Source organism: Falco peregrinus, chromosome 2, assembly GCF_023634155.1.
Source record: "Falco peregrinus isolate bFalPer1 chromosome 2, bFalPer1.pri, whole genome shotgun sequence".
In the NCBI taxonomy this organism is placed as follows: domain Eukaryota; kingdom Metazoa; phylum Chordata; class Aves; order Falconiformes; family Falconidae; genus Falco; species Falco peregrinus.
The window spans coordinates 110,196,474-110,218,954 of NC_073722.1; the positions used below are offsets into that span (position 1 = coordinate 110,196,474).

The window sequence follows — 22,481 nt, forward strand, 5'->3', positions numbered from 1 at the left end:
GGGGGGGCGGGGGGGGGGGGGCGCCGAGGGAGGGAGGAAAGGAAGAAGGAAAAAAAAAAAAAAAAAAAAGAGGTGGGGGGGAAGAAGAAGGTGTCGGAAGCATCGGCAGTAAGAAAACATGTCAACAGAATAAAATATTAACCAATGACAGAGAAAAGTGCTCGAAATCCCACCCCCGGCTCCTTTCCGCATACCGGGTCAGCCCTGGCTGCGCCGCGGCCGGGGAGCGGCCGCCGCCGGTGCGGGGCCGGCGCGGAGCCGCCTCGGCGGAGCGGGGAGCGGCGCCCGGGGCAGCCCGGGCCGGAGCCTCGGGGGCGGGGGGGCGCGGCAGAGGGGCCCGCCGGGCGTTGCGGGGGCGGCGGGCCGGGGCAGGGGGGAGCGGCCGGGGGAGCTCGGCGGCTGCCGTCTTACGACAGATCCTGGAGAGCGGATCGAGGTGGGGCGCGCCCCGCCCGTCGCTCCGCGCACAACCGCGCAGCGCCGCGCACCGCCGCCGGGGCGGCCGCCGGGAGCGCGGCCCGGCGGAGAGCTGCGGGCGGCGGGGAGGCCCCGAGCGGCGACCTCCAGCGCGGGTGAGTCGCTCCCTGCCGTCGCCCCCCGCCCTGCCGGCAGCCGCCCCGACCGGGGGTTTGGGGGGTGGTGGTGGACCCTTCCGCAGCCCCGCGCCCACGGCGGAGGCACAGACCGCGCCGTCGGGGCGCGTCGAGTGCGCGGCCGGGGGCCGGTGCGGCTGTGCCCGGCCGGAGGGGCTGTTTACCCGGGCGGGGGTGTGTGTGAGGCAGATAAGGAGGCGGGGGGACACTCTGGGGCTGTTTGCAGAGGGATTAGGGCCGGTCCCGCCGCGCCGGGGCCCGGGGGGGCGGCAGGCGCGGTGGGTGTCCCCGCGGAGAGGTCGGTTTGGAGATCTGCGCTGATTAACTGAGGGCCGCGGTGGCTGAAGAGGGCCCTGGCGCCAGGCGGCTGAGCCCTCACAATAAAGACCCGTCTCTTGTCACTTCATATTTACCCCCAAATCTTCAAAAAGCGCCCTGCCATCCTTCCAAGGCTCCTGCTCCCGCCGCCTCCGCTGCGCCCAGGCGGGACGGGGCGGGGGGGTGAGGGCCGGCCCCCTCCTCTGGCCCCCGGCCTGCCCCCCCACACCCCCGGCCCTCTCGCTCCGCGGATGCGCAGCGAGGCGCGGCTGCTGCAGTTCGGAGCCCACGGGGCCGCGTGTCGCGGCTGCTGCAGTTCGGAGCCCACGGGGCCGCGTGTCGCTGCACCTCGGGCGGGGTGGGACGCGGGGACTCCTGGGTGCCCCCTCCCCACCCCGACATCTCTTTAGCCCCCCCCGCCCCCCCCCGGTTCATCCCGCCGATAGCGATCCTTGCCCGCGCTGCCGTGCCCCGCCGATCCCAAAGCCAAGCCCCGGGCGCTCCGCCGAGGCGCCCAGAACCTGCCCGTGTCCCGCGGCAGGTTCATCTCTGCCTGCGCCGCCCGGCCCCGCACCGCGCCTGACGAGGCGGGCACAGCGTGGCCCCCCGCGGGGCTGCCCCGGGCGGCGGGGCCGGGGGGGTCCCGCTGACCATTGAACGGGGAACGGGGAGCGGGGACTGAAATTTAGACCCGATTTGGACTTTGCTTCCTTGCCGCCACGGAAAACTGCTGACGGCAGCTTTAGCAAAAAAAGGGGCTTGCTTGTATTTTTTTTTCTTTAATTCCCCCTCGCAAAGCAAAGCCGGAGCCTTGCGCCGCCCCCCGGGACGGCATCGCCCCACGCCGGGGGCGGCTCTCCCGTAGACCCCTAGCCCGGCGCTCCGAAGGCAGATGCGGGGACCGACCCGTTGGGGCCTGGAGGCAGCCGGGCCCCCACGAGTAAAGGTCGTCTCTCCTCCTGCCCCGGGCCCGGGGTCCCGCGCCGCGCCCCCCGCACCGCTCTAACGTCGCAACCGCCCTCGCCTGCAGAATAAAACCGATCCAGAGCAGCCTCGTCTCCCCGAGCCTCTGTAGCGGCGCCCGCCGATGGGACGGCCGGTGGCGGGGCCTAACGGGGACCGGGGCACCCGCTGCTCGGGGCAGGTCCGGCCGCGGCCACCGGCTCGACGGGTGCGGGGGACTCATGCCTGTGGTCGCCCGGTGTCGTCCCGTCCTCCCTGTCCATGACCGGGCACCAGGCAGGGAGAGAGGAGCCAGCAGCCCCTGGCACCGAGGCCAGCCCTGCCCCGGGGGTCGGGAACGAGAGGTGTCCCCGCACAGCCCCCTTCCAAGGGAGGGTTACCCCAGGGCCCAGCGCCGTGCTGGCGAGCGGTCCCCGGGCTGGGATGGTGGCGGCCGGGCTGGGGGGCCTGTCCCGTCCAGGCTGCCCCCGCACACCACCCGCTCCGCAGCGCGGCCCCGCTCGCTTTTCCCCTTTCATCTCTGCCCATCTCCACTCATCATCCCTTTTCTATTTTTAGCCGGTAGACTTAGGCCTTGGCGCCAGGCCGTTTAAGACCTGTCAAAGTCCTTCATATTTCCCTCATGTCACATGGACCTTTCGCTCCCTTCCCCGCGCCATGCGAGGGCCGTAATTTGGATCTGTGAGCTGGTGAGCAAATGCAATTTGCTCTTCTCCATCGCTGTGCTGTCTCCGTGACCCCAGCCAGCAGGACGGCTGGTGTCCTGTCCGGGGCACTTACACAAATTGCGGGTGATTGATGAAAAATAACAATTCTCACAAGCAGCCGGGCCTCCGCCTTCCCCTCCTCCCGGCTCCACCGGGCTGCGGCGGCCCCGCGCCCCGGGCAGCGCTGCCCCCCGACGGGGCTGCGTGGGGCGCACCGGCCGCGGGCGCTCTGGCTCCCAGGCCGAGGGGATTTTTTCCGTGCCAAAGGCGAGCCGTCGGGCCGCCCCTTTCCCGGCCCCGATGCCACGGCAAGGGGACTACCCCCGGGGCCTGGGGAGGGCAGCCCGGCGGGGCCGCAGAAAAGGCCGCTCGCACCTTTCCGAGCTGGGGGGGGACCCACCCGGGGGCGGGAAAAGGCCCTCCGTGGAGGGAGGGGGACGGTGCCGTTGGGCTGGGCTCTGCGCTGCTAGCCCGGGAGCAGCTGGACAGAGGGACCTGAGGATGGACAGACAGAAGGGCCCGGCAGGAGCCCTTCGCCCCACAGGAGAGGCCCGACGGCTGGCGGGCCCTCTCAGCCCCGGGGCCTCCCCCTTCGGTCCGGCCCCGCCACCGCTGGGCCGTGGGGCAGGCGGGGAGGGGGCGGGGAGCGGCTGCCCCGACAGCTTCCCCGGCCCCGCTTGGCCCGGAGTGGGAAATAAACATGAAGCTGCCCTCGTTTGCTCTCACCCACCCGCGTCAGGGACAGCTCTCCTCCGCCTCCCTTCCTCCCGGGGCGCCGCATCTCCCCCCACACCCCTCGGCGGGGTGGGAATCCCCCTACCCTCGGGAAACCCCCCGCCCCCCCGGTGCTCCGGTGCCCGGTGGCGGGGCCGGCGTGCGGCCGCGCTGTGTGGGCACATCCCAGGTTGTACCGGGCACCGGGGCCCGCCCGAGGCACTTTTACCGACCGGCACCGAGAGCTGCTCGAGCCGACACCGGCCCCGGCGCCGCCGCCCGCCCTCCTCCCTCCTCCCGCTACGCGGCCGCGGAGCCGGGCGCCCCGTCCGTGCGCGGCCCGGCGAGGGAAACCCGAGGAGCCCCGCCAGCGCGGCAGCCCCCGGGCCGCCCCCCCGAGCTCCCCCTGCCCTCAGACTGTTTAGATTTCGCTCCAGCTTTAAAGAAAATATTTCCAGTAATCCAGATTTCTGGAAAATAACAACAGTTGGGGAGACGCAGACACAAACGCCGCTGAAGTTTATCCAGAGTTTGAACAATTTATAAACACATTTTCCAGCCTGTTTGTCAGGGCGGGCGGCGACTGACCCCGGCCCGGCCGGGTGGCCGCTGCGCACCCCGCGCTGGGGGGGGGGCGCAACCTCCGCGCCCCTCCCGCACCCTGCCCTCATTACCTCCGCGCCGCTTTGATCCGGGAGCCCACTCAGCCCCGCCGCTGGATTGATTTTTTTCTAATTATTATTATTACTATTATTTTAATTGGGGAGGGCCCTCCCTGCGCGGGGCGGGCTGCCCCCCGGCCGCGCACCCCCGGCTCCCCACGTCGGGGCGCGGCGCCTCGCGAGCACCGAGCCCGCTGCCTTAAAAGGCGCCGGGAGCCCCGGCCGGGCCGGGCCAGCGCGGGGGGGGGCCGCGGCCTGAAACCCGAGCGGGCACCGCGGGGGGCGGGCGGGGACGGGGACGGGGCTCGGGGGGGGGATCATGCAAATCCTTCTGTTTAAAAAACTTCCATTTGAGAAAGCGTGTCACATCCCGGCGCGGGCCCGTAATCCCCGGACTAATGGCATTACCGCCGCCTCATCGCCGTCATGGGATGGGGCTGGGGGCGAGCCCACCGCCCCTACCCCCATACCCCCGCCACGCGTGACCGCGGCTCGGCTCCCGCGGGGAAGGGAGGCGCAGAGCCCCCAGCTCCGCCGGGCCGCCCCACGCTGGAACCCCAGCGGTCGGTGTCCGTCCCCCCTCGGCGTCGAGGGCCGTATCGGCGCTTATCGGTAACGGGTCCCGCTTGCCGCCCGGGCTCCCGAGCGAAGCCGGGGCTGCCCTCGTGTCCGGGCCGCCCCTCAAACCGATTCCAAAGAGCTTCGCCGACGGCGTTATCAGAAGGGAATAACGCTGCGGGGCCCCCGCCCACCCTCTCGGCAGGATGGAGATGCGGTTCGGGGCTGCCCCGCAGGCTCCGTGCAAGCGAGAGGAACAGCGGCAGGAGCGGAGGGGAAACCATGGGGGGGTCCGCATCCGGCGCAACCTCCGCGGGCCCCCAGCAATCCCCCCTCTGGGCAATGGGACCCCGCTCGTGCAGCAAAACCCGTGGGGCAGGGGATGTCCCAGGCTGTGTCCTGCCCCCCGGGTTCTCTCCCTCCTTCCTTTGATTTTTAAACGGGGGGTGCAGTCCCCCCCCGGTTGGCCCTGGAAGGGGGAAGGCGCAGGGCAGCCCCCAGCCCCATGGGGGTCACCCAGCCCAGCTGGCTCCATCCCTTCCACAGGGCAGGGGCCCTGCGCTGCCAGCACCCCCCTTCTCTCGGTTTGGGGTGCTGGACAGGAGTCCTAGCACCGAAGGAGGGGTGAGTGAAATGCCCCTGGGTGCGCAGGCTGGTGGGGGCTCCCACCCCGGCCTGGCTGCTTCAGACCGAACTGGGAATGGGTTTGAAATCACATCTAAAGCAGGATCTGACGCCGCTGTTGCCACATCACGTGAGTTGTGGTTTTGGTCTAGGTTTGACTTTTAGGATTGCAGAAAATCACTGTCTGGTGTTTACTGGAGAGTGGGTTTCGCTGCTGAGAAAATAAACCAGCCAGAATAAAGCATGAGCTGGCCATCGGCAGGAAAAACGCCGCCTTATTGCACCTGTCTGTTTTGTGGGTGTTTCATCATGAACAAATTTGATGTATACCCAAATGACCAATCCTCATAATTTTTATTCACCTTTTCTCAAAACCCCAGCACTCTGAGCCGCAATCTGTCAGAGGCACGGAAAGGTGGAGTGGGGCTCTACAGACAGGACTGACTCTTCCCATCTTTTAATTTTTAAAACAAGTCTGCAAACCCAATCCACTGTATGGCAAGGCCCCATCATGGTCCTGGCTCCAGCACCGTGCCCGCTGAGGTGCCTGGGCACCTCTGTGCTGCCTTTCATTTTCCCACTGCCCAGCTTTTCCCTGGCTTCTCTGGAGGTGCTGGGCTCTTGCACTGGCTGCCCCAGGGGATTCGGGGATCTCGGTCCGGGCACGCAGAGCGCACCCTGAAGTGCCTCCTCTCCCAGCCCCTGGCCCTTGTGTGCTCTGCAGCCCAGCAGATTGCTCTCCAGCCTGTTTTCCATGGATACCTCAAGGGAAGCAGCACCAAATAACAAGTAAATAACAGCCCCGACGCCGGGCTGCCAGCACAAAGCAAGCAATTGCCCTTCGTGCAGGTCACTAATCTCTTGACACATGGTCTTTGAGACCTGGGCCACGGGGAGGGAGGCTGAAAGGGAAGAAAAGATAGTGGGGACAATGGCAGGGCCGCCGGCTGGCTAATAACCCCGCTCCCGGCTTTGTCTGGGTACACTCAGCACTGCGCTGGGATCAGTTCATCTCAGCAGAAAAAACACACTCCTGCACCGCAAAGGGGCCGGTGCCTGCCCCCGCCGTGGGTGCCCCGTGAGGGTCCTGGCTTGCCAGGCTAAGTGCGGAGCTTGAGACGCTGCAGGTATTAATAGCCCCCATTTTGTAGCCAGCAGTAATTCCCTCCTGTGTTTTCCCCTCCATGCTGAAAACAAACCCTTCACTTGATCCGTTTGTCCTCTCCAGTTGCCATCTGTCTTCCATCCTTCAAATCTCACCTTAAAAACAGTGCCTCTTGAGCAAATCCTCCCTGCCGTCCCCGCGTGCTGTCTCGCCTGGCGCAGGCCTGACACTACAAGCGCTCATTGAAGTGAAGGGGATTTGAGAGCGCGCAGGACACGGCAGGATTAAGGCCACAGATTGCGCTCCCCGTGCCGCCCCGTGCCCGCAGAGCAAAGCCCTGGTGTGCGGCTCCGCCAGCCCCCAGCCCAGGGCTCTGCTGCTCCCACCACTCGCGTCGTGCTGCCAAGGTGGGGCTGTGCCGTGGTGGCCGGCGCGGAGGCACCCCCAGCCCTCTGCCCCTCGTGCGCTAGGGGGTGATGGGGAGCACCTGAGCCCCCCGCCCCCCGTGCCCCCGGGTACCGTCCTCTGCAGAGGGGAGCAGCAAGGGTCACCTCCCGAGCCCTGGCGAGGAGACACGGGGCACTGGGAGCGGGGGCTGCTGTTGGCACGGATGCGGTGGGTGCTGTCCCACCTGGCGTGCGGTCCCGCAGCACCCAGGGGGCAGCATCTGTGGGGCGGCCCCGGCCCAGCCTGTGAATCACGCGCACATCAAAGCCCCGCCATGGCGAGCACTAACAACCCTGGCAGCCAGCTCCGAGCGGACAGTGCCTGCGCAGATGTGCAGCAGCAGCTTTTCTCAATTACAAAGAGCAGCAGAATTTACCAGAAAACTCAGGGAAGGGAAGGGAAGGAGTCCTGGCCAGCGGAGGGGCCACTGCAATGAGCCCACGCATCCCTTGCAGCTCTGCAGGCCGGCTCAGACCAGCACATCGCCACCTCCCTCCATTTCAGCTCTGGTATTAGATCACCCCATGTGTCCCCACAGCCCTTGCTGTGGGCGTCACCCACTCCTATCAAAATCTTCCTCTTCTTTACAAAAACCCACCTTGCAGGGCTTCATGGGCGTACAGAAGAGCTCAGGCATGGCCACATCTGATCCAAAGCTTTGGAGCCACTGAGATTCCTCCTGGAAAATAAACCCACGTGATTTCAAAGCCAATCACACAACCTACAGCGGGGTGACACGCGGTGATTTTCAGCTGAGCCTGGCAAGGGCAATCCTGATTGTGCCCGGCTCCCATAGCCACCATGGACTACCAGGTGCAGGAGTCTTGTGGTCCGGCTGGCTGCCCGGGTGGGACGATGCCATTGCTCCCATATGACAGTTAGACTTTCCCCTTCCAACAGCAAAAGGAGAAAAATTCAACGTACCTCAAGAGGTGGCTGCAGTGTGGGCATCCCTTGGTTGGGAGGAAAGGCAGTGGGATGTGCCCGGTCCTCCCTGCCCGTGTCCTGCCCACGGAGGGAGTCGGGGGAGAGGGTGTGAGGTGGGGGGATGGGGCAGGGCACAGGGTCAGCTCTTCACCCCAGCTGCAGGTGCTGCCTCTGGTTTTCTGCTTCAATGAAGCCGCTGGTCTGAATGTGGCTTGTAACCTTCAGCCCGCGGCGAAACCCTGCCAAAGTCCTTTCCCCAGGTTGTTGAAAAATGAACACACTCGCCCATCATTTCCAGCCAGGACCGGCAGGTACGGCACATCGCAGGGGCTGGTGAAACGCTGCAGTGCTGGTGAGCCCTCCTCCTTGTGGTCCCTCCAAAACACATCGGGGGGTCCCCGTCACCCTGACCCCGAGGTGTATTTAAGCGAAAACACAACTGGTTCTTCCCCCATCCTGCTTCCCACGGTATGGAGCAGGAGCAGAGCCCCACGAGCCGGCACTTCTTACCTCCGCGGAGAAGGGGCCGGAGGCAGAGGGGCCAGGGGGGAGCAGGATTAGCGCCCAGCTGGCACAGGGCTGCTGCGCGGGCACGGCCAGCACTGGCCTTTTATTACCATCCTATAATAATATTGTAAATACTCACTGGGAAGTAATTACATCCTATAAAAGAAGCAGCAGCCTGTGGTTTGAGCCAGGACTGGTTCATGACACTTGTTTTAAAGAGACGTTCCGTGTCTTGTTTATAGATTAGATTTTAACCTGACAACCTTTTAACATTGTATTAAATTAGAAATTAACTTCGTATGACTGCTCACTGTATAATTGACCTACTGATAGCCTGAGTGCTAGAGAATATTTAAGATACCTTTCAGACAGTGAAGTTCACAAGAAAATTCAGAGCCTCCTCCTTGATCTAGACCAGGGCTTTGCTATTAATTAGTATTTATGGTCAGGTGGCAGGAGTGCTTCCCACAGAGGGAGGGCTCTCAGGAAGCAGCATCCCTTCTGCATTGTGCCCATCCCCAGGGACACGATAAAACCTGACGGGATGGAGGGAAGGAGGCGGGGAGGCTGCAAGCCCCCGACCCTGCCCGCTGCAGTGACCACCCAAGCGAGGCCAGTGGTCACCCTCCTGCAGTTGCCCCAGCCAGAGTGGCTGGGAGATGAGCTCATGGAGGATGGAGCCACCACCTTTGAGACAGCCAGATCCTGCAAGGTGCTGAGCGCATGCGAAGAACTGCTGAGCATCAGTAGTTCCCAGCAATAGCTGGGCACCCTGCACGACCTGGCTCACGGGGCCTTGGCCACAGGTGCAGGGCTGTCCCTGGCACGGCGTGGGGCAGGCAGCTCCGCTGCTGCAGGAATGGCCCCAGTGCAACAGCACACACAGGCCATGCACAGGCACCTTACCTTGGCTTGCTCAGATAACACCCATGCCTGTCACCTGCCCACAATCTGCCTGGGGCCATCAGTATTTTCCCCTAATTTCCTGCAGCAGAAATTCCCAAGAAAGGCAAAAATTCAGCCTGGGAACACGCTGACGGGACACACAGCTTCTAACTACATCCGAGCCCAGTCCGTGACAGGCTGGCATTGGATGGGGCAGTACCAATGCTCAGGCAGAGCCAGGACCGGCTGCGTGTCTGCAGGCGGAGGGGACACACAGCATGTCCCCCAGGCCCTGTCCTGCGGTGGGAAAAGTCAGCTCAAACGCTGTCCCCACCTGCAGACAGCGCTGGGACGAGGGTGCAGCCGGGCACTGCACAGGACGTGGGAGGCAGCAACTCTGCTGCGTCCATGCTCCAGCTCTGGAGCTGGGGACTTGTTACCCCTGCTGCGACCTGCCCTTTGCTTTCACCAGGGTAAAGGCACTTTCGGGTATAATTGAAACCTGCTCCCAACACATGCTGGAGCGGGAGCAAACCCCGTACCGTCAGCCAAAGGAGGTTCCACCCTGGTGTGCTGGGAAGATTCTTCAATACGAGGCTCAGTTTACGCTTGTATCAAGTAAAGTTAAGGAACAGCATGAGATTAAGCGGCCCCTGTGCTGTTTTATGAAAGGCTCAGAACGTGTTTACAAACAGCTTTGCATAAAATGGGGCCATCAACAGGTCCCTGCCGATCAGGGGTCCCTGCTGATGTCCCCATCTTATGATGGCGTGATGTCCCATGTCCCGGCATGTGTGCTTGCTGCTTTGCCCCTCGCTTTGGCTTTGGCTACGAAGCTGCGTGGGGCCGTGGCCACCATCTCTGCGCAGGGAGCCAGGCAGCCCCTCTCCGTAGCCATCAGCCCAGCTTTCAGCGGCTGCCTTTGCCCCACAGCCGCCTCACCAGCCGTGTGCGTTTTGGCCCAGCCGATGGTTTTCCCTGGCCTCGCTCCCAGCGCCGTCAGGGCTGCGGCAATGTGGCACCTGAAGCCCCTGGAGCCCTGCTGGTTCTGCTCTCACCGGTGCGCTCCGACAAACGAGAGCGGTGGGTCTGACAGCGGGTTCCTGCAGTTCCCAGGACAGAGGCGCTGCCACTGCTGACACGTGCTTGTCCTGGTGCCTTTTCCATCTGTGAAGCAGGCCAAGCAGTGGATTCAATTATTTTCTCCTAGCACATAAGCCACTAATCATTTATTGCATTAAAAAACCCCTCATCTCCACAACTTTTGTTCCCATTTTACCCTATTAAATCTTGGAAAATAAAAAAGTTTTATTTTCTCTTTTTGCAATCACGAAGAGCTGATCTCGGCTCCATTGACTCGCTAATTGTAAGCACTCAAATGGTTGGGTTTAAAGTTACACTTAGCAGCTGTGAAACATTAGGGTGAAGTGATTACAACCTACTGGAGGATACCGAACATTTTTACAATATCTCAGGAGCATAAGGGAAAGACAACAGGAAATGGCGCAAACTTTCCTACCCTGCACAGAAACAAGCCAGAGCAGAGAAGCGAGAAAATAAATGCAGGGACGTGGCGCAGATGCAGTTTGGATTCTCGGAAAGTTACTAAAGAAGCCTGGGTGAAAGCACCCTGTGTTTGCCCCCATGCTTGGAGGTGCAGAGAGGAGGGGGAGCAGGTCTGGGGATTTCACAGCTGCACTTTGCAGCAAAAGTCTTCTCGGGGCTCTTTGACAGGGCAGGAGGACAGAGATCTCGGCGGTATTTTGCCCTTGATCGGTTCCCCTCGCTGGCCTGCCTTCTCCCAGCTTCATCACCAGAAAACTTTGCTCTGGGGCTGGCTGAGGGGCTGGGGGCAGGACCACCAGAAGCTGCGCCCACGGGGGCACGGCTAGCAGGATGGGCTGGATTGGCACTGCTGGGGCAGAGCACCACGCTCCAGCAGGGCTGAGCTCCGCGAGCAAAGCCAACGAAGCTGGAGCCCCACGTGCCCCACGGACCCCCTGGTACCGACAGCCGACTGCATTTGACCTTCCAGCTGTTGCATTCGGAGAGCCTTTGGCTTTCCACTTTGCAACCAGCAAAATACTCCCCTCCCATGATTTAAGCCCACTACATGTGTGTATTACAGAAACCAGGGTAGGATAAGAAAGCAATATTTCATGTTAATTCATGAAATCTGAACTCAACTTTTAATAGAAGAGCTCCACTTTATGCGCAGGGTGATATACAGTCCGCCCTGCTTTAAATGAGACGTTTTGCCTTTTGAACTCAGCAGGAGGCCGCTGCTTACTACTACTGGAAACAGTTTAAAAACCTGCGAGTCCGGCATGTCTTTTGGGCTCTTTTGGAGCCAGTGGTTTATATCATGGCACAACATTCTTGCTGGGCTGCCTGTGACTGCCCGCCAGCTGCTGCATTTGAAAAACTGGCATTTCAGAAACTCACCTGGATAATTTCCACCATGACGGGACACACTTGTCTGAAGTCCTGTGAAGACTACGAGCCTCCGGCTACTTCTGCTTTAAGTGGGGTTTGGATCAGGTCCCTAGACTGAAAACCTGGCTGCATTAAAGCCAGGGGCAAACCTCCCTTAGGAGCAGCTTCTAGACATTATCAAGGAGCAGCAATATTCTCTCCTGGTGCCTGACAAGAGGATTGCGGCCGAGGGTAAGGTGGAGGGAAGGTGCTGCTGCAGGAAAGCATGTGGCACCCCCTTGAAATGGGGGGCTTCTGTATGTGCACTAAAGGAAGGGGCCATCGGTGGGAGCAGGCGTGCACGGACGTGCTGAATCAGACCCTACAGAGTTATTGTTGTATCAGACCCTACAGAGTTACTGTATCAGATCCTATAGTTATGGTTGTATCAGACCTTATAGAGTCATCCTTGTGTCAGACCCTATGGAGTTATCATTGCAACACACTCAGTTTTCACTGGCTCATTGAAGAGCTGGAACTCAGTGGTTATTCTGCTGGGTCATCTGTGAAAGTATCAAATTAAAGTTAAATTAGCCACCTCATAGCAGTGCTTGTTTTTTTTTTTTTTTTTTTCTTTCCCTTTTTTTAAGCTCTAGGTTTTTTTAACAGTTTGGCTACGGGGCTATCAACAGTGGGGAATTTAGGACATTCTTTTCAATGAACCAGACTGAAAATATTTTGGTACAGCCCCAGTTTGTAGGGTTCCCCCCCCCCCCCCCCCCCTCCTTTAAACAAAACATCCTGATTCAAAGGAGCTTCTTGCAGACTGGGAATTTCCACATGGCCATATTGCAGCACTTATAAAAAGTGATTTAATGCCTGCCAACAACAAATACATTTCCAGTGACACCACTCTGCGTTATGTGCTATCCTACTTTGTGTGTTCAGTACGAACCAGCAAGCAAGCTGTCCGGGGCAGCAGGGAGAAGAGCCCTCTTCCTTCCTTTGCAAGAACTTTGTCCCTTACGGCTGCTCCTTGGAAAGCATGAAAGGAAACAAGCATCACGGTGACAACACAATCCCTTCTGTATGTGTTAATCTGGATTTTGTTTGAACTTTTGGAGCTGACCTTGGCTTGAACTGTGTTAAAAAATCCTGACTGGTGTGGACTGACTTGACCCTGTGGTCCCATTTGTCTGCAGTGCCAGCCCTACCCTCAGCCCCTTACTTCAAGCCATTATTTTACAGACATAAAAGAAACACAGCATTACGGCAGATACAGCCAGCGGGCCGGAGCTGTGAGTACTTACTTACGGGCGAACTCTCCTCTGATTTCATCCCAAGGAAGGTGTTTTTTTTTTTTTTGCTTGAGAAAGGACTGACTGAAAACCAAGCAAGAAACTGAAATTACTGCTGCAGACTCTCAGTTTTTATTAGTGGTTTCCAAGCCTGAAGAGAGAGGGGAAAAAAAAAAAAAGCTTCTGAGATTTGAGTTGCTGCATTACAGTTAAGAACAACAACAAAAAAATCAAGCCCAAGACTGAATTTGGTATTTGGTGTTTGGGGATGGAGTAGGAAGAGGGTGGTCGGCTCTGCATCACTCAGCGTGGCTGGTTTAAGCTCTGAGAGTGTGAAAAGATTTGTGGGTTTAGATAGTTTCCTCTCATTGCCATGACTCAAACGGCTTCTATTAAAAACAAGTAGTGGGAAGGAAATTTCATAAGCTGACAGTCCCATCTCACTCTCTGCTTCTCGACACAAGTTGGCTGAGATGTAGGAATTCATGTGGTTACTATGTGTGAGCCCATGACTGTTTTATCAGCAGAGTTATGCGGCGCTAGGTTTGCCTGTGTGCGTTCAGCAGGGTATACAGGTTCAGGCAGCCATACGGGCTCTGCCAAACCTCTTATATGTGATCCTGTAATGCAACAGATGGGGGTGGGTGCTTCTGCGTCCAGCATGCCTGGTCCTCGTCCCACCGCAGCCTGTGGGATGGAGAAGCAGGACCCCGAGCAGCGCGAGGAGCTGGAGTCAGACACACAAACAGAGATGGGTGTTGATTTTCAGGGGGGCTAAGGGGGTGCAAGGCACACCACCCAAGTCTCGTTTTTAAAAAGCCTGTCCTTGCACACAGGGACAAGAAAGCAGGGAGGCAAAACCCAGCTAGATTGGCTGCATAACATCCACCGATGGCTTTAATTAAAGCCTTCGAGTTAGTAAATATGCACATAGTCTGGTCCAGGAAGATATACAAAGCCCACAGCCAGCCCAGTAACACTCCACGAACATTGCCATTTAAGCAGTTTCTTGTTTAACTTAGATTTATTCAATGACACATGCATTTCTGGACAGATATCTGAGTTCCAGTGAACAACTTTTATAACCAAATATGAGAAATTGGTGACTGCAGTTAGTCAATTAAGTACGTTTCTAAAATACATGACTAGAAGAAAACTGGAGCAACAGAGAGAATTCTTCTGAAGAACAAAAAGAAACATTTCCATTTGTAATACTCCTGGCATTGATGAGTATCAGTGGGGAAGGAGGGCAGCAAGAGACGCAATGAGGAAGGAATAACATTATCAACCCTGTCCACAGAAAGTCTTCCAGTTTCCACTCTCTCCAGTTCATTCATTAATGCTCGGCACTTCTGCAAATGGCGAGAGCTCCTCTGAGTTGCGGAGGTTTCCTTCATCTCTCAACACGAAAAAGCAGAGAATGGTTGTGAAACCATGTGCTTGACCAAAAATGGCTTAGAAATATTTCTTCTCAACCAACCTCTTCCTGAACACAGCGAAAAAAGAAGCCGCATAGCTATCAGGATTGAAGACAGAGTCTCTTCATATTGCACAGGAACACAAAGTCAAGATTTTGTGAGTATGTTTCAGGAAGGTTTAAGAGTCGTCAATATTTATCAGGGTAACGAGAACCATCCAGCGCAGTGGCGAACTGGCAGGTGACAGACACATTGGGATTGTTTAGGCGGAGAGGCGGCTCGTTACCCTGTCTGGATCTCTCCTTGGATGTTCGGCTAATTTAAGGGAATCCCGTGGGGAAAAGGCTGAGGGGCTGGTTTTCATTAGTCGGGAGGGGTGATCTGTAGCCATCAAAGTTGCGTGGGATACTGCCGCTGGTGGAACCAGAGCTGTTACTGAGCGTCTCTATGCTTCCCTCTCGCTGAAGCTCTGCAATGGGAAGAGAGAGCAGGTCCTGGTTAGCGCTTCAGAGAAACCCCGAGTGCCACCAGACGGCCGCTTTATTGACAAATCTGTTTATTGTATTATTGCTCTAACGTTTGCTCCTCGTCCATCTTTTCTGGGGTGATATGACGAATCACTCCAGAGGCATCCCAGCTCCTGGTTCTACTCCTCTGCCGGGCTCCTAGTGGAGCCGGACGGAGACGCCGCATGCTGCCTGGCAGAGCAGCCCCTTGCCGCTGACTCGTGACATGTCAGGACTCGATAGTGGGGATACCCACGGCTGAACTGAGCAGGGTGCAGAGGGTACGGTGGCAGGTGATGGAACATCTTCCCTCTGCAGCAAGGCTGCTGAGATGGCAGGGAGTGGCAGCACCACCGGTTCCCAGTGGTGTGTACCAGCAGTGCACAACCACTGCGATTCTCCACCTTGGGAACATCAGGGACTTTCCACAACCCTTTATCCTGCACAAATGGACACAAATAACTCTGCTTTTTCAAGCTAAAGAGAAAATATCCCCTTTCCTACATGCCTGAGCTGTGCCTCAAAGCAAAAAAGAACACAGGCCTGACTATGGCTCTCCCTCTCCTGGTCACACACCCCCAGACATCTCCCCTTGCTGACCTCCCAAAGCCTTTATTGCTCCCTAATCTTGAAACACGAGGATTTTTGTGCATGCGGAGCATCATTCCTAACCGTGGCCTCTCTGTGAGCCACTTGAACCCAACAGTTGACTCAGTGGCAGCGTGCAGCAGTGCTGCTGGGCAGCATCACCCCGGCCGGCACTCAGCGGTGGCATGCAGCGGTGAGATTAGGCAGAGCCCCACGTACATGACAAGAATCCTCTCCCAGACACGCGGTGACAGGCTACAAGAAATGTTCTGGCGAGTTGCAACACGCGGCCCCGAGTGCGACTTCCGTTGGCTGCCGCTGCGCAGCCTGTGCTGGAGGGGACGGGATGGGGACAGAAGCTTTGGGCAAACTCCTCTGCTGCTGAAGGGGGAAGAGAAAAATCCCTCCGGTCTGCTGCGTGCCGCAGTGGCGTGCATGTAAGGCATGGGGGCGGGGGGGCAAACCCGAAGAGGAGGCAGCAGCTTTGCCTGTCCCTGCAGCACGAGTTTTGCTTGGATGAGGGTGGAAAGAAGATGCAGACGCAGGAGATGGAGGAGCGCTGCCTGCTTTGCTCTCTGCTCAGCATTACTGCACCTTGGCCGTCTGCACACCTCTGTCTCACGCAGGGATATTTAACCTTTTGCAAACACCACGACAGTCCTTTTGCTGCAACAGGACTCCCTGATAAGGACCTATCTGTGCACCAAAAGCAGAAAGTCGGTTCCTCGGTATAACAAAAAGCATCCTGCCCCAGCATCCTTGCACGCCGCACAGCTCCCGTCTGCTGCCTGGGCACCGCAGGGACGCAGCCAGGCGAGCGCACACCTAGCAAACCAGGGTGAGGGGATTTAATCCTTTGGCACGGAGGTAACTTGCAATGGAGATAATCTGCCCAGGATACATGAAAAACAAATCAGCAGGAAACCAGTCACCCTACAAGCAGTGATGATAATGACTTCAGCTGTATTAATCACGGTTTCTTGCCAGTATTTGGTGAAGGAATGTCCATGTCTAAACCTCTTCATTTTCCTCACATCCTTACTCTCCCATGAGTTCAGGAAGTAAAAACAGTAATTTAAATCAGAAATGAGTGGCGTATCCCACACTAATACTGTGCTTATCCTGTCTGATTTGGGGCTTTTATCTCCCTCGGCACACAGCTGGCTTTGGTTAAGCGTCCCACGTCAGAGCTGCGGGGTGCTGGGCAGGCTGGGCTCCCCCAAACGCTGCTGCACTCCTCGTGGGGCTACTTCGCTCCCTCTTTTTAACCTAGAATTGACTTTCAGGCAAATAGGTTCCAGTAACCACGGCAAAAGAAGGGAAAAAGCGAGGGAGCGTTTGTTTCCCCACAGCCCCGCCGGCTTCTGTGGGGCTGAGCTCCTGCCTGTCCTTCGGTGACTTCTACAGGACCGCATACCCTGGTGGGATGGGATGTGGGGGAATTCGGGCTCACAGGGTGGCTTTCTGGGGGGGGCTATGGGATTTCTGCAGCCAGCGGCACTTGTCACCTCTGCGGGGGACTGCCAGGGGGTGGCACTGCAGAGACTGATGCCAGCCAGGGAAAAAAGCACGGACAGACCGTCGGGGAGGCAGAGCGGTGGGCGCAGAGCCTGGCTGGGGAGGCTGGGGTCCCATCCTGCCCGTGCCATTGGCACCGCCGCTCCTGCCCTGCCAACCGTCCGGGCGCAGCTGCCCCGAGCTCCCCTTGCTGCCGTCGGGCGCGCAACCCCCTTCAGTTAGCGACGGGGAGGGACAACAGAGAGGGGAAAAGTGATGCAAAGGCCCAAGAGGAACTGAAGGGAGAGTTTTCCAGCCCCCCAGCCTGCTTGGAGCCTGCTCGGGGCTTGGAGCAGGTCGGGATAAACCCAGGCAGCTCCCGCAGCCCAGCTGCCCTCCCAGGGGCTCCGGGTGGGAAACGCACGCGTTGCCCTGGGCGGGCGAGTCCCCGTGCTCTGACACAGCCCCGCACTGCGAACTCTCTCGCTCTGGAACTAATTACACGGTGAGGCAGACGAGCCATGTATTTTGATACCTAAGAAAGCATTGTAAAACTCCTGACCGCTGCAGCAGAGAGCACCGCTGAGCTCAGGAAATTGGGCTCTTGCCCTCGCCCGGGCTCTCGCACACGGCTGGGGCATGAGAGATGTGCCATTAGCCATGACACGGGCACCGGGGACTGCCCGCACTGCACGGATGACCCCTAGCACCACAGTCAGCACGTTTTCCTACGTTCCCCCAAAGTACTCCACTTTTTTCCCAGCTGTTTCATTAATAAAAAATATAGTTGAATTCCTATGCAAACTATGATTTTATATATTTATATATGTATTTATATATTTAATATAAAACTATTACTCTTTCCCCCCAGACCTCGCAGAAGACCAGGGCATGGCAGAAGCATGTGCACAGGAACATCAATGCCATCTCCATGGGAAGCTCAGACAAGACCAGGAACAGCTCCATGACACAGGGACACCCTTCCTGTTTCAGGGTAAAAACCGAGGGGCGGGCTGATTTCTGACAGACCCGGAGCCTGGACAGACCCAACAAGAGCAGAAGGAGCCACCATGGTGCAGTGGGGCTGCCTGGTATCAGAAGAGGCAGGTCCCTGCGGACAGGCAGCGCTGCACTGGGACGGAGCGGCCGAGCCCTGCGGCGCAGCTGGAAGGAGATGCAATACTTCCCAGACCTCGGTGAGACGTGCCATGTTCCCCTGTGCTGGGAACACGTGGGCTGAAAAACACAAAATAGAAGCAAACCCCGGGATCCCCCCCCCAAAAGACGGGGTGAGCGGCAGGAGAACCTGGAGCAGCGGCGGCCGTAAGGGATCAAGGCAGAGCAGGACACGGCTGCCCGGCGAGTGATTTCGTTTACTTCGGTGGAGTTACGCCAGGAATGGACTTGGCCCCAGCATGTCTGAGGGTTATTGTATCTGCATTCCCCCATGCATATACTGTCGAGATGTATTAACTTCCTTAAATGTACCAGTAAAACAACCTCTTATGATACACTTTAATGAACTTGTACAGTAGCCAACAAATTGTGCATCATATAAAACCCATTCGGCCTTATAGACTCTCTGGCTATTTTGTAATAACTGCAATTTGCTTCTGCTGAAGCAAGATAACCAGGGTTGAGAAGTCAAGCTTTGCAGAAACCTAAATATTTGATTTGGGGGGGAGTGGGTGGGAGAAGGAAGAAAGGGGCCTCTGGGAGCTATTTATGGGGTCAAAATAACATGAGACCTGCTCTTCTCGTAGCATTTCCACCATCAAGGAAATGAAATACTGTGAGAAGACCAGCACTTGCATTATTTTGGCCCCATAAATGGCTCCCTGAGGCTTTCAAAAGCCCGTGAAAAACAAACACAAATACAAATAAATGCTAATACTGGAAACGTAAATACTAAAACCTGCCCATGTCCCTGGAGGAAACGACTCGCAAAGTCCTGACTGCCCTAAAAACAAAACAAAAAAAATGACGGGGAAAAAAGGCAAAGGAGCAGGAACATCTGCTGAAGCCATGAGGAGAAAATCACTTCAGGGGAGCTGGGAACAGCCCTGCCTGCGCTTTTGACGGTAACAGTAATGGGCACCGCTGGCATCACCCGGGGTCCCAGAATAACCGGGATTTTCAGGGCACACGTGCTTTCCGCTGCGGTGAAGGCAGCAGCAGTAAAAATCCTCGTGGCTGCCGGCATGGGGAGGAGCAGCTGCCGAGAGCAGGGAGTGAAGGTGGCACGGCCAGCAGCCGGACGGGGTCCCCAGCCTGCTGGGGAGCTGCTGTCCCCCGGCACGGCCCTGCAGCACCCAGCACGCTCAGTGGCTGCGGGAACACCGGTGGTGCCTGGAGAGCTACGGGGCGCTACAGCGAGTGCTGGCGGCTCTCTGCTCGGCGTTACGTCCGGGGGTCTGTGCCCACAGGCTGGCACTGGCGCAGCCTTCCTGCGGGGCGCAGGCTGCTGCAGAGAAACTGAAAACAAAACTTCCCACAAAACAGTTCCCTCTGCTAATATCCCATCCCACCACGCTGCAGCCTGGCGCTCCCATCCCTTGCTCTGTTGCCCAAACCAGACTGCTCTCCACCAGCTGGCTGGCAAGGTGGAGACAGGAGGAGGAAGAGGAGGAGGATGAGGAGCTGCTCTGGGGACAGGTCCGCAGGTCGGGGGGAGCGGTGCTGTCCCCTGTCCAGTGAGGTGGCTGCAACCTCAGTTCCAGAAAGCTCTAGGAACTGTCAAAGGACCCCATCAAATCCAGAAAGGTACAAAGCCCTGCCAAGCTTAAATGTGAAACCATTTTATAGGGCGCATTAATTCAATGCCTGAAGAAAATCCATATAGCCCTCTTTTGCCCGGAACACTCATAAATTATGCTGCCTTTCTTATTTGTGCTCGCTCTGTAGTGGTCCACTTGAAGCCGTGGTATCTCCTTTATGTCTACTCAAAAATCTCATCTCCAGTGCATTATTTCTTCTAATGGTTTTTCCTTTCTCTCAGTTTGCTTTCCCCTGTTAAGCACAGTTTCAAAATATCCTCCAAAATCATTTGCTGGAAGAGCTGACCCTTTCCTCCTACCTACCGAGGGCTGCCCGGGCTCCCGCACAGCCCGGCGGAGCCGCAGCCAGGATAAATGATACAATGACAGCAGCCTGATGTGTCAGGGCAGCGGGGAAGCGGCAGCAACTCTGAATACAAGAATTATTCTTCATCATCTCAAACTGTCACAACACATTACCCTCAAAGCCGCAGCTCGCTGAAGGAGTGACCCTGGACTGAATGGGAGAGTGCTCGGGGAAAGAACTAATTGTAGCCTCTTTTCACACGTCAGTCACTTTTCACAGCACCAAGCCTTTCAAGCTCAACTAATGTCAAGTTCCCTTTTCCTTTTGCTGGGCTGAGTATTTCTGATTTTTAAGGATGGCATTTTTAAAGGAACAAGGTCTCTGGTGAGGGATGAGGCCAGGGAGGGGAGGGAAGGAAGCGTCAGAGTGAGCACACATCAGAAAGTCCATCAGACGCCTGACGACTCGTTAGGAATTAGACAATTAACAAGTAGGAATGCAGGAAGTGGGGTAATGGCCAGCAGGGCTTGAATCTCCTCGATTTCATTTCTGTCATTCACGGCAATTGTTTTGGGGAACTTTTCAGGCTCATGAGCACGGGAACGTCCTCGCCCCCTCCCCAAATCCAGGAGGCGAGAGGGGCGTCTTGCCGCAGCGGGGAAGAGGAACGGTGCTGCTTACCGAGGCCACCTTCCCCGGCCACTGGCAGTTTTCTGGAAGACAGCTAAAAGGCCAAAAAGAGAGCCTAATTTTAAACTCAGAAGATAATTCCCTTCGTTGGGAGGAGAGGTGAGACGGAACGACAGCCTGCCTGGCGCGCCCGGACCAAGGGCCCTTCACACCTGCTTGTCCTTAACCGAAGTCCTAAAATATTCTGCACTAAGGCCGGTTTTTGAACTTACATTTGCCCAATGCCTATCACAAGGGACCTGCAGAACTGACTGGGGCTTCCGAGTGTTACTTATTAACTGTAATGAATAATAATTACGTAGCTTCTGCCATCTGGATTCTCATTCAAAAGGATCCTATACAGAGCAAACACTAAAAGGCAATTTGTATTAATACAATGGAAGTCTTGAGGATCTCTTAAACTGTTTGTAATTTACACAGTGCTCCCCAGTGAATGGATTAGTTAAAACATTTTTATTTTACTGAGGGGAGCGGGACATGTTTCCCCAGAGGAGCTCACACCGGCCCCGACGCGCAGCCTCCGCTCCCCTGTACGCTGACACGCACTTGTACACGTAAGCTCTCCGTCTCTCAGTGTTTATAGACAATGTCCCAAACTCAGCTGGACGCTTCTGGCTCTATTTCTGCACGAACATGAACTACGAACATCCGAAGCGGCCCCCACAGGAGCTGGTGCTGCTGCCTGGAGCACGGATGGTGCAGCCCAAGGCAGAAAAGGGCTCAAAAGCCACTGACGGGTCATGAAACACCACCCCGACACCCAAGCTCGGAAATGGCATTGCTGCTGCTGCAGCTGTAGGTTGTTCTTGACTATCCTCCCACCCTTTTTTTTTTGAAATGCAATTATGCTAACGAGGAAGCTCTAATTATACCCCATCTCTCCACCCCGGGAGGCGAGGACCTGCGGCGCTGGCTCCAGCCCCGCTGGCGGCCGCAGCCCCCATGGACCTGCTGGCGGCGAGGGCAGAGGGGGGCACCACACCCCCAGGGGAACCCGAGCGCTGGGGTACTCGGATAAGCGAAAATCGTTTGTATCAAACTGCAGTGAAACGCAAGCCCCAAGTACTCATTAAAGCTCTTATTTTTTTTCCAAGCTCCTTTTCATTTGAGATGGCTGAAACCTAATTTCTGGCAAGTGTATTTTTTACATTGCTCCTTTCCAAAGGGAGCGCAGACAGAAAGGTGGTTCCCAGCTTTATATGTTACTATAATGTTTAAAAGTCAATTAAAGCTGCTCTCTGCCCCAAGCCTCACGCCCTGCCCCTGCCGAAGCCATTAACCTGTGCCAGCTCACCCCGCACTCCGGCAGCCAGCGCAGGCAGCTGCAGGGACCGATCCCTGCCGTGCTTTGGGCAGCCGTGACAAACCTGCTCCTAAGAAATGTCTCTCTCCCCCCCCCCCCTTTTTTTTTTTAACCCATCAATCTGAGAAGACAGATTTTAAACTCCATTCAAAAGAGCAAACGTAACGGTTGCTACGGCATTTGAACATTGAAAATCAATTCCCCTACTGAAGTCGTTTCATCCTGCTGCAACCTGAAAGATGCTGAGACTCCACAGAAGCACCTGCATTAAATTGCAAAGTAAAAAGAGAGTACCAAACGCTGCCTGAATGACTTCTCTGACACCAGAATTCAGTGGCCAATGTAAAAGAGTAGTTACTGTCAAACTCTCTTACAAGAGCTCTAATGCTGAATCCACAGAGTTTGCCACGACAGTGCACTTGGAGATGAGACCTGGCATGTTGGAAAAAAGGTGGCAGGATCTAGCCAGGAGAGGAGGAGGTACAGGAGGCAGGAGATAATCGGGGGAATGAAGACTGAGCTTTCTGAATGTCAGAGCCCCTCCGAGACCACAAATTTCACTTCTTGCATCTTATTTCAATGTGGCGACGCCGACCAACTAACACTCACAAAACGGGGAGGACATCTGAACTTCCATAAACGTCTGGGTTTACTTCAGGCACGAAGAGCTCGTTGAGACACGGACAAAACATT

General features: G+C 57.1%; 3 protein-coding genes across 10 annotated transcripts in view; 2 read left to right on the plus strand and 1 right to left on the minus strand.

The window, feature by feature from the left end:
* The first annotated feature begins 62 nt into the window (after positions 1 to 62).
* On the plus strand, positions 63 to 18,308 carry LOC129783917 (translation initiation factor IF-2-like). Its single transcript, XM_055797257.1, has 2 exons — positions 63 to 572; positions 17,604 to 18,308. The coding sequence occupies exons 1-2, from the start codon at positions 145 to 147 to the stop codon at positions 17,698 to 17,700; spliced, it is 525 nt and encodes a 174-aa protein (XP_055653232.1). The 5' UTR covers positions 63 to 144; the 3' UTR covers positions 17,701 to 18,308.
* On the plus strand, positions 1,262 to 4,230 carry LOC129783916 (collagen alpha-1(I) chain-like). The gene has a single exon (XM_055797256.1). It carries the CDS (start codon positions 2,882 to 2,884, stop codon positions 3,839 to 3,841), a length of 960 nt encoding a protein of 319 aa, XP_055653231.1. The 5' UTR covers positions 1,262 to 2,881; the 3' UTR covers positions 3,842 to 4,230.
* Positions 13,729 to 22,481, minus strand: part of BCAS3 (BCAS3 microtubule associated cell migration factor) — a 370,182-nt gene continuing 361,429 nt past the window's right edge. For 7 of the 8 annotated variants that reach the window (XM_055797243.1, XM_055797246.1, XM_055797240.1 and 4 more), the window contains one exon: positions 13,729 to 14,610. In XM_055797243.1, the coding sequence (XP_055653218.1) occupies positions 14,574 to 14,610 (37 nt within the window). In that variant the 3' untranslated portion in view covers positions 13,729 to 14,573. The remainder of the gene's footprint in view (positions 14,611 to 22,481) is intronic. The other variant, XM_055797247.1, reaches the window with a different exon arrangement.